Below are 17,635 nucleotides of genomic sequence, written 5' to 3' on the forward strand. Positions count from 1 at the left end.
CCTTCAGTTAATTCAAAATGCTGCAGCTAGAGTACTGACGGGGACTAGAAGGAGAGAGCATATCTCACCCATATTGGCCTCTCTTCATTGGCTTCCTGTTAATTCTAGAATAGAATTTAAAATTCTTCTTCTTACTTATACGGTTTTGAATAATCAGGTCCCATCTTATCTTAGGGACCTCATAGTGCCATATCACCCCAATAGAGCGCTTCACTCTCAGACTGTAGGCTTACTTGTAGTTCGTAGGGTTTGTAAGAGTAGAATGGGAGGCAGAGCCTTCAGCTTTCAGGCTCCTCTCCTGTGGAACCAGCTCCCAATTCAGATCAGGGAGACAGACACCCTCTCTACTTTTAAGATTAGGCTTAAAACTTTCCTTTTTGCTAAAGCTTATAGTTAGGGCTGGATCAGGTGACCCTGAACCATCCCTTAGTTATGCTGCTATAGACGTAGACTGCTGGGGGGTTCCCATGATGCACTGTTTCTTTCTCTTTTTGCTCTGTATGCACCACTCTGCATTTAATCATTAGTGATTGATCTCTGCTCCCCTCCACAGCATGTCTTTTTCCTGGTTCTCTCCCTCAGCCCCAACCAGTCCCAGCAGAAGACTGCCCCTCCCTGAGCCTGATTCTGCTGGAGGTTTCTTCCTGTTAAAAGGGAGTTTTTCCTTCCCACTGTAGCCAAGTGCTTGCTCACAGGGGGTCGTTTTGACCGTTGGGGTTTTACATAATTATTGTATGGCCTTGCCTTACAATATAAAGCACCTTGGGGCAACTGTTTGTTGTGATTTGGCGCTATATAAAAAAATTGATTGATTGATTGATTGATGAATATGCAGTTTGGGTTATGTCGACCTGAGTGCACAATAGTGTGGATGTTACACATGTCAGTAGGTGAGATTTGCACGTGCAACATGATTTAGCAAGACTAAAAGCAATTTCAGGCCTGAGATTTCCTGTTTGAAACCCTTTGCACATTTGAAACTTTGGTGCTAACTGAACAAGTGTTGTGCAGTCAAAGCAGATACACATAAATCTGAGTCAAAATCCTTTGCTATGAGTTGTTTGGGTTTGCATTTCTTTATTTTCACCATATAATCTTCCTTAACACTATTAAATAGTAATTTATATAATCTAGCCTGTTCTGGGTCTTTCTCTGGGCCTTCTCCCAGTTGGATGTGACAGGAAGACCTCAGAGAAATAACCAGGGGGCATCCTCACCAGATGCCCAAACCACCTCAGCTGACTCCTTTCTACCCAGAGTGCCTCTGGGACAGTTGAGCTCTTCACCCTGGTGGAATCCCATTTTCGCCGCTTGTATTTGCAGTATTGTTGTTTTGGTCATCAGCGCAAACAGGTGCAGCAGGAGCTAAAGTGGAGCCTGAAACAGGCTAAGAAGGACGATGAAAGGAGGGTGGAGAGGACATTGCGACATAACAACATCAGAGAGGTGTGGAGGGGAATGAAGATCATTACTGGCTACAAACAGATTCCACTCCATTTCTTATAATTCCTGTGAATTTAGGGTGACAACAAATGGCAGTCACCAGCATAGACAATATAAAGAGTAGACACCGCATCGATCGCTGCTGCCTATTGGTGCTGACGAGCCGTGGGGCCGCCATCTAAGACCGGTCCTCCGACCCGCTCCTCTCAGTGCTGTTTGGCAGTGCAGCGCATTTAATCCATCCTAACTCTCTGAATACTAAACTACACCAATTCAGTTAGAAAAGCTGGAATCACAGCCATGCTCAGCACCCAGTCTGTAGTCACCACAGGAGCCACCTGTACCCACGCCACAGAAACTTCTGGTGACTCTGGCACGCCCTCCTCAGGTCCAAACAGCTCCTCCCGCCTCAGCGGTGACGTCATCTGCACGGTCGCTCGGGGAAGCCCCGGTCATTCTCATGTTTCTGCATTCCACAGGCCTGATGTCATCCTCCTCCAGTCCGCCTCTGATACCTGCACCCCGGAAATCACGAGCGCTTAATCCACAGGCATCAACTCCGAGTGTAACAACACCAGTGGACCAGCACCCTCGTTGCCCGTCTACTCTCCGGAATCCACTCTGGTCAGGCCATCGGGAAGGTCATCTCTGCACTCGGTGATTCCAGCTGTTGTTAATGGATCTGCTTCAGAGCACACTACCTCTGCGGCACCCGTAGTGCTAGACGGAGCAGCACCAGTGCGCATCGCTCCAGCTTCACCAACGGCGTCTGGAGGATCAGCACCAGAGTGCATCGCACCCAATTCACCAGCGGCCTATGAAGGATCAGCTTCAGCTCGCATCATCTCATCTGCAATGAGTTGGATCAGCGCCAGCGTGCACCGCTCCTGCGATGTCTGGTGGACCTACACCATCGCACTCTGTTCCTGTGGAGTGCACCGCTCCAGTGACACCGGCGGAGCCAAGTGAATCAGTCTCAGTGCGTGCCACGTCACGCTCTGAACCGATGCCTGAAGATGCATTCCCTGCAGACACGTTGTCAGTTATGACAGTCAGACCGTCCTCTCCTCCTCGTCTAGCCTCAGTGACAGTGGCACTCTGGAAGGCAACCACCGAGGACAGTCATGATGGGACTGTCAGTGAAATTTCATTTCATGTCTGTGTGTATCTCTGCTGCATTTAGGTTGACTTCTGATGTAACAAGAAAGCTGTTTGAATATCAATGCCAGTGGTTGGAATGGATTTTGCTGAAACCTGACTTTGAATCAATAATGACAATAATCAATAATGGTTTTATTCTTCTCTTCCTCTCTGGGGTTAGGATGTGAATTTGGAAGATTTGTTCTCTCACATTACCAATTGGAACCCCTGATTAAGGGTATGAGTTCAAAATTTCTGCAGAGTTTGGTCAGCTGCTTTTGTCATTTATCAAATTCATGGAATAAGCAAGTTTCTCAATTCAAGTCTCTGTCCAGCCAGATTTCTGCCCTTCCATGGAGTGACAGTGCTTTCTGGTTGATCCAAGGCTTACGGGGTCCTTGGCTTCAACACTTTTAGTTCACATTCCAGGTTTTCTTTTTGTTCTCTTCTGTTTTTTTGAGTAAACGAATAAGCCGTCACTGTTCTTCTGACTTGTTTTATGCATGGAAAAGGCAGGTGTTTCAAAGTGGATTTTTTCCTGAGCTGGTCTCAGTTACTCATTTTCATAACAGCTCCCTCTTGTGGTTCCTACACATATGGAACTTTTTGTTTCAACATATTGATCCCTCATTTAAGCTCCCTTTTGTTCACGCCTGGGTTCTCTGGTTAAATGCTTCAGCTTCTGCCTGAGTTAAGTAGCCTACCTAATTACCCATTACCTGGATTTGGAGTTTCAGGCAACCCGGTATATTGTTTTCCAAATGTTCTCAGCTTCTTCTTTTTGTGACTTTCATTTTTCGGTGACTTAGTATCCCACTAGGTTTTTCCAAGTCTGTTGGTGCTGGAAAGGTCTCAGATAGCTTTTCTGACCTCACCGTTAAGGCGAGTGTTGGGCCTCATGGCCATCCTGTTGTGTGGGCCGCCAGAAGAGGAGGTACTGCTGGCCCACCACCAGAGGGCGCCCTGCCTGAAGTGCGGGCTTCAGGCATGAGAGGGCGCTGCCGCCACAGACACAGCCGGGGGTGACAGCTGTCACTCATTATCTCATGACAGCTGTCACCCATCTACACTTCATCATACTACTCCATAAAACCCGGACGTCATCTCCACCTCGTTGCCGAGATATCATCGACCTGTGAAGGTAATATTCTCAGCCTTTAAACTAACTGTGTCCTAGACTGAACTCGTTTTACAGCTGTTTTCCTGCGGAGTGCCTTATCTGGGAGATGGGCGTAATCAGTGACGGCTTCGCTTCACACCCCAGCCAGATAAGTGTTTGAGACAGGAGCTGCACGAGTGTGTGTGAGAGGTGGAGGTGGAATCTCCACCATTGTTGTTACTGGGTGTACACACACCCACATCTTATTGTTTCTGCTCCTCGCCAGCAGTACCAGATCCGACATTCGGAGACAGTGGCCACCTGGGGACTCGGGACTTGGCGGCTCCAGTATTCTCCAGGTTCGGTGGCGGAGGAAATCGTGTGGTTCCGGTTCTTCTCAGGACAGACGTCTTCTATCCTCGAGCCTGCCCACACATCACCTTTGTGGATTGACTGTTTGCAAAATTCTGTATTCCTCTGTATTGTGGTTGTGCTCATTCACAACAGTAAAGTGTTCATATTCGACTCTTTCATTGTCCGTTCATTTACGCCCCCTGTTGTGGGTCCGTGTCACTACACTTTCCCAACACATCCTCCTGATTCCGCCCTAAGCCAGATCCCAGATATGGTCATACATGGTGTGAAGTCTCGCAGTCACCCTCTTGGTTCTGCTTTGGGCCCTGGTGGCCACCTAGTGGTTCTCCTACTGGTCTGTCTTGGGGTTGTCAGTCAGCCTAATGGTTCTATGCTTCACGGTCTCGTTTTTTTTGTACCGTTTCTTTTTGACCCCCATCCATTTTCCCCCTCCTGCCACCTGGTGTCGGTGTGCCCGTGGTGGGTGTTGGCATCCGTTGGGGCCGTCCGCCTTGGGGAGGGGTTCTGTCATGTTTCTGTCCTGTTTGGGTTCTGGTCTTATTTGTCCCCTTTTCTTGTCCTTCAGTTTAGTCCAGTCTTGACTTTGTTTTTATTTTTTGCCGCTTGATTATTTTCATTCTTGTCTGGTTCTAATTGTTATTCTGTGTCCCTGGTTTTGGTTCTTTATTGTATTCTTGGTTCTCATGTATTGCTTTTCTTTCTGTATTCTTGTCACTAGTTTCATTCTTGGTTATCTTTTATTTTATTAGGGTCAGAGTTGAAATCTGTAAAAGAGCAACTCAGTTAACACAGAGAATGATCACGCAGGAGACTGAATTTCATTTCCTGATCAGGAGAGAGCAAACGAGCATCACCCTCCGCTAACAAGTCCCCGTCAGCCCTGAAGGGCCCTGCCCATCTGCCTCTCCTATTTATTAGAATAAAGTTACATACAAGCATACAGGGGCGACAATAATACAAAACAAGAGAAAGACACAGAGTCTGGTCCTACGTCGATATGAAAACTGTTATGGCTTTAACCTTCCAGTCTCCTAGCCTTCCCATAACAACGTTCAGCCCTGAACCAGTGTGCCGGTCACACCGCTCTTCCCTCAAGGCTGAACCATTAATAAAAGATGCACATCTGTGCTTAGCAAAAACATAGCTTTAGCAAAACAGTCTGCACATTCACTAAGCCAAAGATCATCTGTTCACTTTCCCGTGTGAGCAGTTTTAATGATTACTCAAACAGTTCAGTGTATATGATTGCTTTGACAATAAGTGGCGACTCTGTTTTGAGAAATGTGAAGTTAGCGACACCAGCAACCATTGTCAATTGTCTTCCGGGGGCCAGAGCAGGCGACATCGAAGGACATTTGAAATTGCTGGCTAAGGCTAATCGTAAATTTGGTAAGATTGTAATTCACGTCGGCAGTAATGACACTCGGTTACGCCAATCGGAGGTCACTAAAATTAACATTAAATCGGTGTGTAACTTTGCAAAAACAATGTCGGACTCTGTTGTTTTCTCTGGGCCCCTCCCCAATCAGACCGGGAGTGACATGTTTAGCCGCATGTTCTCCTTGAATTGCTGGCTGTCTGAGTGGTGTCCAAAAAATGAGGTGGGCTTCATTGATAATTGGCAAAGCTTCTGGGGAAAACCTGGTCTTGTTAGGAGAGACGGCATCCATCCCACTTTAGAGGGAGCAGCTCTCATTTCTAGAAATCTGGCCAATTTTTTTGGATCCTCCAAACTGTGACTGTCTAGCGTTGGGACCAGGAGGCAGAGCTGTGGTCTTATACACCTCTCTGCAGCTTCTCTCCCCCTGACATCCCCTCATTACCCCATCCCCGTAGAGACGGTGCCTGCTCCCAGACCACCAATAACCAGCAAAAATCTATTTAAGCATAAAAATTCAAAAAGAAAAAATAATATAGCACCTTCAATTGCACCACAGACTAAAACAGTTAAATGTGGTCTATTAAACATTAGGTCTCTCTCTTCTAAGTCCCTGTTGGTAAATGATATAATAATTGATCAACGTATTGATTTATTCTGCCTAACAGAAACCTGGTTACAGCAGGATGAATATGTTAGTTTAAATGAGTCAACACCCCCGAGTCACACTAACTGTCAGAATGCTCGTAGCACGGGCCGGGGTGGAGGATTAGCAGCAATCTTCCATTCCAGCCTATTAATTAATCAAAAACCTAGACAGAGCTTTAATTCATTTGAAAGCTTGTCTCTTAGTCTTGTCCATCCAAATTGGAAGTCCCAAAAACCAGTTTTATTTGTTATTATCTATCGTCCACCTGGTCGTTACTGTGAGTTTCTCTGTGAATTTTCAGACCTTTTGTCTGACTTAGTGCTTAGCTCAGATAAGATAATTATAGTGGGCGATTTTAACATCCACACAGATGCTGAGAATGACAGCCTCAACACTGCATTTAATCTATTATTAGACTCTATTGGCTTTGCTCAAAAAGTAAATTAGTCCACCCACCACTTTAATCATATCTTAGATCTTGTTCTGACTTATGGTATGGAAATAGAAGACTTAACAGTATTCCCTGAAAACTCCCTTCTGTCTGATCATTTCTTAATAACATTTACATTTACTCTGATGGACTACCCAGCAGTGGGGAATAAGTTTCATTACACTAGAAGTCTTTCAGAAAGCGCTGTAACTAGGTTTAAGGATATGATTCCTTCTTTATGTTCTCTAATGTCATATACCAACACAGAGCAGAGTAGCTACCTAAACTCTGTAAGGGAGTTAGAGTATCTCGTCAATAGTTTTACATCCTCATTGAAGACAACTTTGGATGCTGTAGCTCCTCTGAAAAAGAGAGCTTTAAATCAGAAGTGTCTGACTCCGTGGTATAACTCACAAACTCGTAGCTTAAAGCAGATAACCCGTAAGTTGGAGAGGAAATGGCGTCTCACTAATTTAGAAGATCTTCACTTAGCCTGGAAAAAGAGTTTGTTGCTCTATAAAAAAGCCCTCCGTAAAGCTAGGACATCTTTCTACTCATCACTAATTGAAGAAAATAAGAACAACCCCAGGTTTCTTTTCAGCACTGTAGCCAGGCTGACAAAGAGTCAGAGCTCTATTGAGCTGAGTATTCCATTAACTTTAACTAGTAATGACTTCATGACTTTCTTTGCTAACAAAATTTTGACTATTAGAGAAAAAATTACTCATAACCATCCCAAAGATGTATCGTTATCTTTGGCTGCTTTCAGTGATGCCGGTATTTGGTTAGACTCTTTCTCTCCGATTGTTCTGTCTGAGTTATTTTCATTAGTTACTTCATCCAAACCATCAACATGTTTATTAGACCCCATTCCTGCCAGGCTGCTCAAGGAAGTCCTACCATTATTTAATGCTTCAATCTTAAATATGATCAATCTATCTTTGTTAGTTGGTTATGTACCACAGGCCTTTAAGGTGGCAGTAATTAAACCATTACTTAAAAAGCCATCACTTGACCCAGCTATCTTAGCTAATTATAGGCCAATCTCCAACCTTCCTTTTCTCTCAAAGATTCTTGAGAGGGTAGTTGTAAAACAGCTAACTGATCACCTGCAGAGGAATGGTCTATTTGAAGAGTTTCAGTCAGGTTTTAGAATTCATCATAGTACAGAAACAGCATTAGTGAAGGTTACAAATGATCTTCTTATGGCTTCGGACAGTGGACTTATCTCTGTGCTTGTTCTGTTGGACCTCAGTGCTGCTTTTGATACTGTTGACCATAAAATTTTATTACAGAGATTAGAGCATGTCATAGGTATTAAGGGCACTGCGCTGCGGTGGTTTGAATCATATTTGTCTAATAGATTACAGTTTGTTCATGTAAATGGGGAATCTTCTTCACAGACTAAAGTTAATTATGGAGTTCCACAAGGGTCTGTGCTAGGACCAATTTTATTCACTTTATACATGCTTCCCATAGGCAGTATTATTAGACGGTATTGCTTAAATTTTCATTGTTACGCAGATGATACCCAGCTTTATCTATCCATGAAGCCAGAGGATACACACCAATTAGCTAAACTGCAGGATTGTCTTACAGACATAAAGACATGGATGACCTCTAATTTCCTGCTTTTAAACTCAGATAAAACTGAAGTTATTGTACTTGGCCCCACAAATCTTAGAAACATGGTGTCTAACCAGATCGTTACTCTGGATGGCATTTCCCTGATCTCTAGTAATACTGTGAGAAATCTTGGAGTCATTTTTGATCAGGATATGTCATTCAAAGCGCATATTAAACAAATATGTAGGACTGCCTTTTTGCATTTACGCAATATCTCTGAAATCAGAAAGGTCTTGTCTCAGAGTGATGCTGAAAAACTAATTCATGCATTTATTTCCTCTAGGCTGGACTATTGTAATTCATTATTATCAGGTTGTCCTAAAAGTTCCCTAAAAAGCCTTCAGTTAATTCAAAATGCTGCAGCTAGAGTACTAACGGGGACTAGAAGGAGAGAGCATATCTCACCCATATTGGCCTCTCTTCATTGGCTTCCTGTTAATTCTAGAATAGAATTTAAAATTCTTCTTCTTACTTATAAGGTTTTGAATAATCAGGTCCCATCTTATCTTAGGGACCTCGTAGTACCATATTACCCCATTAGAGCGCTTCGCTCTCAGACTGCGGGCTTACTTGTGGTTCCTAGGGTTTGTAAGAGTAGAATGGGAGGCAGAGCCTTCAGCTTTCAGGCTCCTCTCCTGTGGAACCAGCTCCCAATTCAGATCAGGGAGACAGATACCCTCTCTACTTTTAAGATTAGGCTTAAAACTTTACATTTCGCTAAGGCTTATAGTTAGGGCTGGATCGGGTGACCCTGGACCATCCCTTGGTTATGTTGCTTTAGACGTAGACTGTGGGGGGGTTCCCATGATGCACTGTTTCTTTCTCTTTTTGCTCCGTATGCATCACTCTGCATTTAATCATTAGTGATCGATCTCTGCTCCCCTCCACAGCATGTCTTTTTCCTGGTTCTTTCCCTCAGCCCCAACCAGTCTCAGCAGAAGACTGCCCCTCCCTGAGCCTGGTTCTGCTGGAGGTTTCTTCCTGTTAAAAGGGAGTTTTTCCTTCCCACTGTGGCCAAGTGCTTGCTCATAGGGGGTCGTTTTGACCGTTGGGGTTTTTCATAATTATTGTATGGCCTTGCCTTACAATATGGAGCGCCTTGGGGAAACTGTTTGTTGTGATTTGGCGCTATATAAGAAAAAAGTTGATTGATTGATTGATAAGTGATTAATTAAAAGAGTAATGGTACATGAACTCTCACTCATGCATATATGTATACATGAAAATAGAGAACAGAATCAAAGACAAGATCAAAGACAGTGCGTCAAAGTAAAGACATTAATAATCAAAGTAAAGACATTAATATTTGATAATAATATTGCTAATATATAGAAAACCCTGTCAATTAGTCATATATGTATTGGTTTAGCTTTTCACATTCTTTACATTATGCTTTAGTCTCAGGTTTTGCTTATTATTTATCTTCAGTATTTCATATCTGATTAGGTTCTGTTTGTGATTTATTGCATTCTCTGTTTTAGTTATTTTGTATTGTCTCCTTATTATCGGTCTATGTATTTGTTTACTTTATTCAGTGTCATTACTGTTGCAGCTTAGTTTATTATTGATCTCCTGGTTTTCCACTTTATTGATTAGTCACATTATCTCCTATTTTTTTCCCCTTTTGTTTTGCTCACATTAATTATTGTCTGCCTTAAGCGCGTCTAATTTTCCACCGTTAATTTTCCAGTCACTTAGTTCTTTTGGTTTGTCTGCATTGCGTTTTCCTCCCTCACTCTCTTGCACCTGTTCCTCATCTGTCAGCCACGCTGACCTTTCCGGATCCTTTGTCCTCACGTGCACCTTGTTTTCCTGTCACTGCCTTTCTTATTTAAACTGCGTCTGTTCATTCCCTCACTGCTCGTTTGTTGATGATGTTCATCTCTTACCAGCACTTCGTCTCGTCCTGTTTATGCCACGCAGTGTTTTGACTCTGCTCTGTGTTCCGGTTCCTGTTTTTGCCTCAGTTCTGAAAACCTAGTTGGCTCGTGTACTGACCCTGCTCATTTTTATGACCATGTCCTCTATCTCGCCCCTACCTGGTACTTTTGCTCTGTGGCCTACCTTCCTGTTACCGAACCCCCTCAAGATGCTGATTAGACACCATGATTAGTGCACAGGTGTGCCTTAGACTGCCCACAATAAAAGGCCACTCTGAAAGGTGCAGTTTTGTTTTATTGGGGGGGGAGACCAGTCAGTATCTGGTGTGACCACCATTTGCCTCATGCAGTGCAACACATCTCCTTCGCATAGAGTTGATCAGGTTGTCAATTGTGGCCTGTGGAATGTTGGTCCACTCCTCTTCAATGGCTGTGCGAAGTTGCTGGATATTGTCAGGAACTGGTACACGCTGTCGTATACGCCGGTCCAGAGCATCCCAAACATGCTCAATGAGTGACATGTCCGGTGAGTATGCCGGCCATGCAAGAACTGGGACATTTTCAGCTTCCAAGAATTGTGTACAGATCCTTGCAACATGGGGCCGTGCATTATCCTGCTGCAACATGAGGTGATGTTCTTGGATGTATAGCACAACAATGGGCCTCAGGATCTCGTCACGGTATCTCTGTGCATTCAAAATGCCATCAATAAAATGCACCTGTGTTCTTCATCCATAACAGACGCCTGCCCATACCATAACCCCACCGCCACCATGGGCCACTCGATCCACAACACTGACATCAGAAAACCGCTCACCCACACGACGCCACACACGCTGTCTGCCATCTGCCCTGGACAGTGTGAACCGGGATTCATCCGTGAAGAGAACACCTCTCCAACGTGCCAAACACCAGTGAATGTGAGCATTTGCCCACTCACGTCGGTTACAACGACGAACTGGACTCAGGTCGAGACCCCGATGAGGACGACGAGCATGCAGATGAGCTTCCCTGAGATGGTTTCTGACAGTTTGTGCAGAAATTCTTTGGTTATGCAAACCGATTGTTTCAGCAGCTGTCAGAGTGGCTGGTCTCAGACGATCTTGGAGGTGAACATGCTGGATGTGGAGGTCCTGGGCTGGTGTGGTTACACGTGGTCTGCGGTTGTGAGGCTGGTTGGATGTACTGCCAAATTCTCTGAAACGCCTTTGGAGACGGCTTATGGTAGAGAAATGAACATTCAATACACAAGCAACAGCTCTGGTTGACATTCCTGCTGTCAGCATGCCAATTGCACGCTCCCTCAAATCTTGCGACATCTGTGGCATTGTGCTGTGTGATAAAACTGCACCTTTCAGAGTGGCCTTTTATTGTGGGCAGTCTAAGGCACACCTGTGCACTAATCAATCAATCAATCAATCAATTTTTTTTATATAGTGCCAAATCACAACAAACAGTTGCCCCAAGGCGCTTTATATTGTAAGGCAAGGCCATACAATAATTATGTAAAACCCCAACGGTCAAAACGACCCCCTGTGAGCAAGCACTTGGCTACAGTGGGAAGGAAAAACTCCCTTTTAACAGGAAGAAACCTCCAGCAGAACCAGGCTCAGGGAGGGGCAGTCTTCTGCTGGGACTGGTTGGGGCTGAGGGAGAGAACCAGGAAAAAGACATGCTGTGGAGGGGAGCAGAGATCGATCACTAATGATTAAATGCAGAGTGGTGCATACAGAGCAAAAAGAGAAAGAAACAGTGCATCATGGGAACCCCCCAGCAGTCTACGTCTATAGCAGCATAACTAAGGGATGGTTCAGGGTCACCTGATCCAGCCCTAACTATAAGCTTTAGCAAAAAGGAAAGTTTTAAGCCTAATCTTAAAAGTAGAGAGGGTGTCTGTCTCCCTGATCTGAATTGGGAGCTGGTTCCACAGGAGAGGAGCCTGAAAGCTGAAGGCTCTGCCTCCCATTCTACTCTTACAAACCCTAGGAACTACAAGTAAGCCTGCAGTCTGAGAGCGAAGCGCTCTATTGGGGTGATATGGTACTACGAGGTCCCTAAGATAAGATGGGACCTGATTATTCAAAACCTTATAAGTAAGAAGAAGAATTTTAAATTCTATTCTAGAATTAACAGGAAGCCAATGAAGAGAGGCCAATATGGGTGAGATATGCTCTCTCCTTCCAGTCCCCGTCAGTACTCTAGCTGCAGCATTTTGAATTAACTGAAGGCTTTTTAGGGAACTTTTAGGACAACCTGATAATAATGAATTACAATAGTCCAGCCTAGAGGAAATAAATGCATGAATTAGTTTTTCAGCATCACTCTGAGACAAGACCTTTCTAATTTTAGAGATATTGCGTAAATGCAAAAAAGCAGTCCTACATATTTGTTTAATATGCGCTTTGAATGACATATCCTGATCAAAAATGACTCCAAGATTTCTCACAGTATTACTAGAGGTCAGGGTAATGCCATCCAGAGTAAGGATCTGGTTAAACACCATGTTTCTAAGATTTGTGGGGCCAAGTACAATAACTTCAGTTTTATCTGAGTTTAAAAGCAGGAAATTAGAGGTCATCCATGTCTTTATGTCTGTAAGACAATCCTGCAGTTTAGCTAATTGGTGTGTGTCCTCTGGCTTCATGGATAGATAAAGCTGGGTATCATCTGCGTAACAACGAAAATTTAAGCAATACCGTCTAATCATGGTGTCTAATCAGCATCTTGATATGGCACACCTGTGAGGTGGGATGGATTATCTCAGCAAAGGAGAAGTGCTCACTATCACAGATTTAGACTGGTTTGTGAACAATATTTGAGGGAAATGGTGATATTGTGTATGTGGAAAAAGGTTTAGATCTTTGAGTTCATCACATACAAAATGGGAGCAAAACCAAAAGTGTTGCGTTTATATTTTTGTTGAGTGTATATTTTTGTTCAGTCATTTGAAGAGACAATATATGATTAGACTATATATAAATATTTACATATTGAAACAAAATACTGACTAATTATCCATCCATCCATCCATTTTCTTCCGCTGTATCCGGAGTCGGGTCGCGGGGGCAGCAGCTCGAGCAAAGCCGCCCAGACCTCCCGATCCACACACACCTCCCCCAGCTCCTCCGGGGGAACCCCAAGGCGTTCCCAAGCCAGCCGAGAGATGTAATCCTTCCAGCGTGTCCTGGGTCTTCCCCGGGGCCTCCTCCCAATGGGACGTGCCCGGAACACCTCTCCAGCGAGGCGTCCAGGGGGCATCCGGAAAAGATGCCCGAGCCACCTCAACTAACTCCTTTCGACGTGGAGGAGCAGTGGCTCGACTCTGAGCTCCTCCCGAGTGACCGAGCTCCTCACCCTATCTCTAAGGGAGCGCCCAGCCACCCTGCGGAGGAAACTCATCTCGGCCGCTTGTACCCGCGATGTCGTTCTTTCGGTCATGAGCCAAATCTCATGACCATAGGTGAGAATTGGAACGTAGATTGATCGGTAAATCGAGAGCTTTGCTCCCCTACTCAGCTCTCTCTTCACCACGACGGTCCGATACAGCGACCGCATCACTGCAGACGCTGCACTGATCCGTCTATCGATCTCACGCTCCATCCGTCCCTCACTCGTGAACAAGACCCCAAGATACTTAAACTCTTCCACTTGAGGCAAGGACACTCTACCGACCTGAAGAGGGCAAAGCACCTTTTTCCGGTCGAGAACCATGGCCTCGGATTTGGAGGTGCTGATTTTCATCCCGGACGCCTCACACTCGGCTGCAAACCGCCCCAGTGCACGCTGAAGGTCCTGATTTGACAAAGCAAACAGAACCACATTGTCCGCAAACAGCAGAGACGAGATTCTGTGGTTCCCAAACCAGACCCCTCTACACCCTGGCTGCGCCTAGAAATTCTGTCCAGAAATATAATGAACAGAACCGGTGACAAAGGGCAGCCCTGGCGGAGGCCAACGTGCACTGGAAACAGGTTTAACTTACTACCGGCAATGCGAACCAAGCTCCTGCTGCGGTCGTACAGGGACCGGATAGCCCTTAGCAAAGGACCCCGGTCCCCGTACTCCCGGAGCACTCCCCACAGGGTGTCCCGAGGGACACGGTCGAACGCCTTCTCCAGATCCACAAAACACATGTGGACTGGTTGGGCAAACTCCCATGAACCGTCGAGCACCCGATGGAGCGTGTAGAGCTGGTCCAGTGTGCTACGACCAGGACGAAAACCACACTGCTCCTCCTGAATCCGAGGTTCGACCATCGGTCGAATTCTCCTCTCCAGTACTCTGGAATAGACCTTACCGGGGAGGCTGAGGAGTGTGATCCCCCTATAGTTGGAACACACCCTCCGGTCCCCCTTCTTAAACAGAGGGACCACCACCCCGGTCTGCCAATCCAGAGGCACTGTCCCCAATCGCCACGCGATGTTGCAGAGGCGTGTCAGCCAAGACAGTCCCACAACATCCAGAGACTTAAGGTACTCAGGACGGATTTCATCCACCCCAGGAGCCTTGCCACCAAGGAGCTTTCTAACCACCTCGGTGACTTCTGCCTGGGTAATGGATGAGTCCGCCTCTGGGTCCCCAGTCTCTGCTTCCTCTTCGGAAGACGTGACGATGGGATTGAGGAGATCCTCGAAGTACTCCTTCCACCACCCAACAACATCCCCAGTCAGGATCAACAGCTCCCCACCCACACCGTAAACAGTGCCGGTGGAGAGCTGCTTCCGCCTCCTGAGGCGTCGGACGGTTTGCCAGAATCTCTTTGAGGCCGAACGATAGTCCTCCTCCATAGCCTCCCCGAACTCCTCCCAGACCCGAGTTTTTGCCTCTGCGACCGCACGGGCTGCGGCATGCTTGGCTTGCCGGTACCTGTCAGCTGCCTCTGGGGTCCCACCTACCAACAAAGATAAGTAGGACTCCTTCTTCAGCTTGACGGCATCCCTTACTTCCGGTGTCCACCACCAGGTTCGGGGATTGCCGCCGCGACAGGCACCAGAGACCTTGCGACCACAGCTATGAGCGGCCGCATCAACAGAGGAGGTGGAGAACATGGTCCAGCTCTGCCCCTCTTCTTTTTTTAAATTTCTTTTTATTGAGGTTCCAACAGGCAGTGCATCTATTTCAGTTCAACATAATAATAGAACCATTTTTGAACATTTTTCAAAGAAAGAAACAAAACGCAGCAGGTCACACCGAACAGAAATCATAAAATAAAACTTGGGAAGGTGGGTGGGGGGGGGGGGGGGGGGGGGGGGGGGGTGTATACAAAGCAAGATTCACACAAGCAGGTTGGCATTATAATGGCCATATGGTAGTCCCCAATATTGTCAATTAAATAAGACACAGTTCAGTCTGTCTGGGTCCACTTTCTCCAGGAGTGGTTGCCAAGTCTTCGCAAAGCCCTTAATGTTGTGATGAAGTCAGTTTTTCCAAAGGTAGTATTCACAGGACTTCCTTGTACCATTCATCCAGTGTGGGTACATCCTTGGAAATCCAGAAGGTGAGAACTGTCTTCCTCGCCATGTACAGCAGTTTTCCAATTAGTTTAGTGTTCCTTGTATTGACTGGTTTAGCTGCTAAGATACATTGCAGGGTGACAGTTCCAAATCATATCCAATCAGGGCAGCTACTTCATTTTTCACTTCTCCCCAAAACTTTTGTATATTTATACATTCCCAAAACATATGCATATATGTTCCCACTTCCCTGTCACATTTATGGCATTTGGTGAGTCCCAGGCCGAGCCTGGCCCTCTGTACTGGTGTCCAATAAAGTCTACGTAATATTTTAAATGGCCTCTCTCGAGCTGTATTACTACTCAGAGTACTAAATGTATTTTTTATAATTGTTGCCCAGGTATCATCATCTTGCGGATGTGATCAGTAGAGTGGTTAATGTTTAGGCTTAAACTCTCATAGACATGAGATGGATTTTTTTAAGGATATTTTTTAAGGATATTTTCGAAGAAGTACTCATTTGGGGCCTGTATGTTTTTTGGTATGTAATGTCTTAATTGTAGATACCATACCATACCCTTTATTTATATAGCACATTTCACAAACACAATTTCCAAAGTGCTGTACAAAAAAAAAAAACACACACATACAGAGGACCACACTCTCACGTGGTGTTAAAAGCCAAAGCATAAAAATGGGTCTTTAGACGAGACTTAAAACACACTACATTGGGGGCTGTTCGGATGTTAAGGGGCAAATCATTCCACAGCTGAGGGTCCACCACATAAAAAGCCCTGTCTCCCCTGGTTTTAAGTCTCGTCACATGCACCACAAGCTGGAGCTGGCCCTCGGACCGCAAAGCACGGGGAGGCTGATAAATTTGGATGAGGTACGAAATTTACGACGGGGCCAGTCCATTCAAAGCTTTAAAAACAAACAATAAAATCTTAAAGTCAACTCTAAAACAAACTGGAAGCCAGTGCAGAGACGCCAAAACCAGAGTGATGTGCTCTCGCTTTCTGCTGCCAGTTAAGAGACGCAGCAGAATTTTGGACCAATTGTAAGCGAGAAAGTGCATTTTGGCTGATGCCGATGAAAAGTGCATTACAGTAGTCTAAACGAGAGGAGATAAAAGCGTGCATGACTTGTTCGAAAGCATTAAAAGATAAAAAATGTTTAACTTCATCATATCGGTAAAAATGAGAGTGCTATAGAGAGTATTTACTTTTTAAGCCCTCAAACGACTCCGTTGTTCTTCCTTTATAAAGTTTGGAAAGCTGATGCAGATGTCTGAAACACTGAATCTTGACATGGTTGGATGGGGCAATCTGGATTCCCCCATATGAGAGCCAGAAGTGAAAAGTGTTTTTGAAGTTTAACGCTAGTCTTAATCTTATTCCATGTGATCAATGTATTTCAGACAATAAAGTTATTCTGAACTTCGAGTTTTACCTTCTTAGAGTTAACAAAAGGGCAGTCCTTCAGTGCCAGTAAGCCACAGTTTCCAGATTCCATGCCAATCCATGTATTTTTGATGTCTGGATTCACCCATTCATATCTGTACCAAAGCTGTAGTATGATTGCATATTTGGGACCCCTAATCCACCTTGTTCTTTGTTTCTCTGTAGTTTTCCTATTTTCATTCTAACCTTTTTTCCTTGCCAAATGAATTGTGGAAATATTTTATCTAAATCTATTAAAAAAAACTATTGGGAATTAAATTTGGCAACATCTGTAGAGGGTATAATAACCTAGGCAATTTATTAATTTTGAGCACGCTTATCCTACCTAGCCAAGAAACAGGTAGAGTTCCCCATCTGTGCAGGTCTTCCCTAATGCATGTTAAGATTGGTTTAAGGTTAAGCTTGACTAATTTTCCCAGAGAAGGACCAATTCTCATTCCGAGGTATGTTATCTCTTTACGTGAACACTGGAAGGGAAAGTTACTAGGCGGGGAACAGCCTGTCATAGCACCAGTAGGCATGGCCTTTGTCTTTTGTAGAATAACCCTAAAGCCTGATACATGTCCAAATTGTTACAGGCATTTGAGCAGGCGTGGTATAGTAGTGTCTATATCGACTAAATATAGCAGGACATTGTCTGCATACAGAAAGATTTTATTATGTATTGTGCCTTTAACATTGAAACCTCTAATCCTTGGG

The 17,635-nt window shown here is 44.9% G+C and overlaps 1 protein-coding gene across 1 annotated transcript in view; it reads left to right on the top strand.

Moving 5' to 3' along the window:
* The window catches only part of LOC117507517, a 125,906-nt gene that overhangs the window by 28,786 nt on the left and 79,485 nt on the right, over positions 1-17,635 (top strand). Inside the window, exons 4-6 of the mRNA XM_034167385.1 lie at positions 1,721-1,858; positions 1,994-2,389; positions 2,475-2,578. Coding sequence (XP_034023276.1) covers positions 1,721-1,858; positions 1,994-2,389; positions 2,475-2,578 — 638 coding nt within the window. The remainder of the gene's footprint in view (positions 1-1,720; positions 1,859-1,993; positions 2,390-2,474; positions 2,579-17,635) is intronic.

The sequence above is a fragment of the Thalassophryne amazonica genome, chromosome 3, assembly GCF_902500255.1.
Source record: "Thalassophryne amazonica chromosome 3, fThaAma1.1, whole genome shotgun sequence".
Classification (NCBI taxonomy): Eukaryota; Metazoa; Chordata; class Actinopteri; order Batrachoidiformes; family Batrachoididae; genus Thalassophryne; species Thalassophryne amazonica.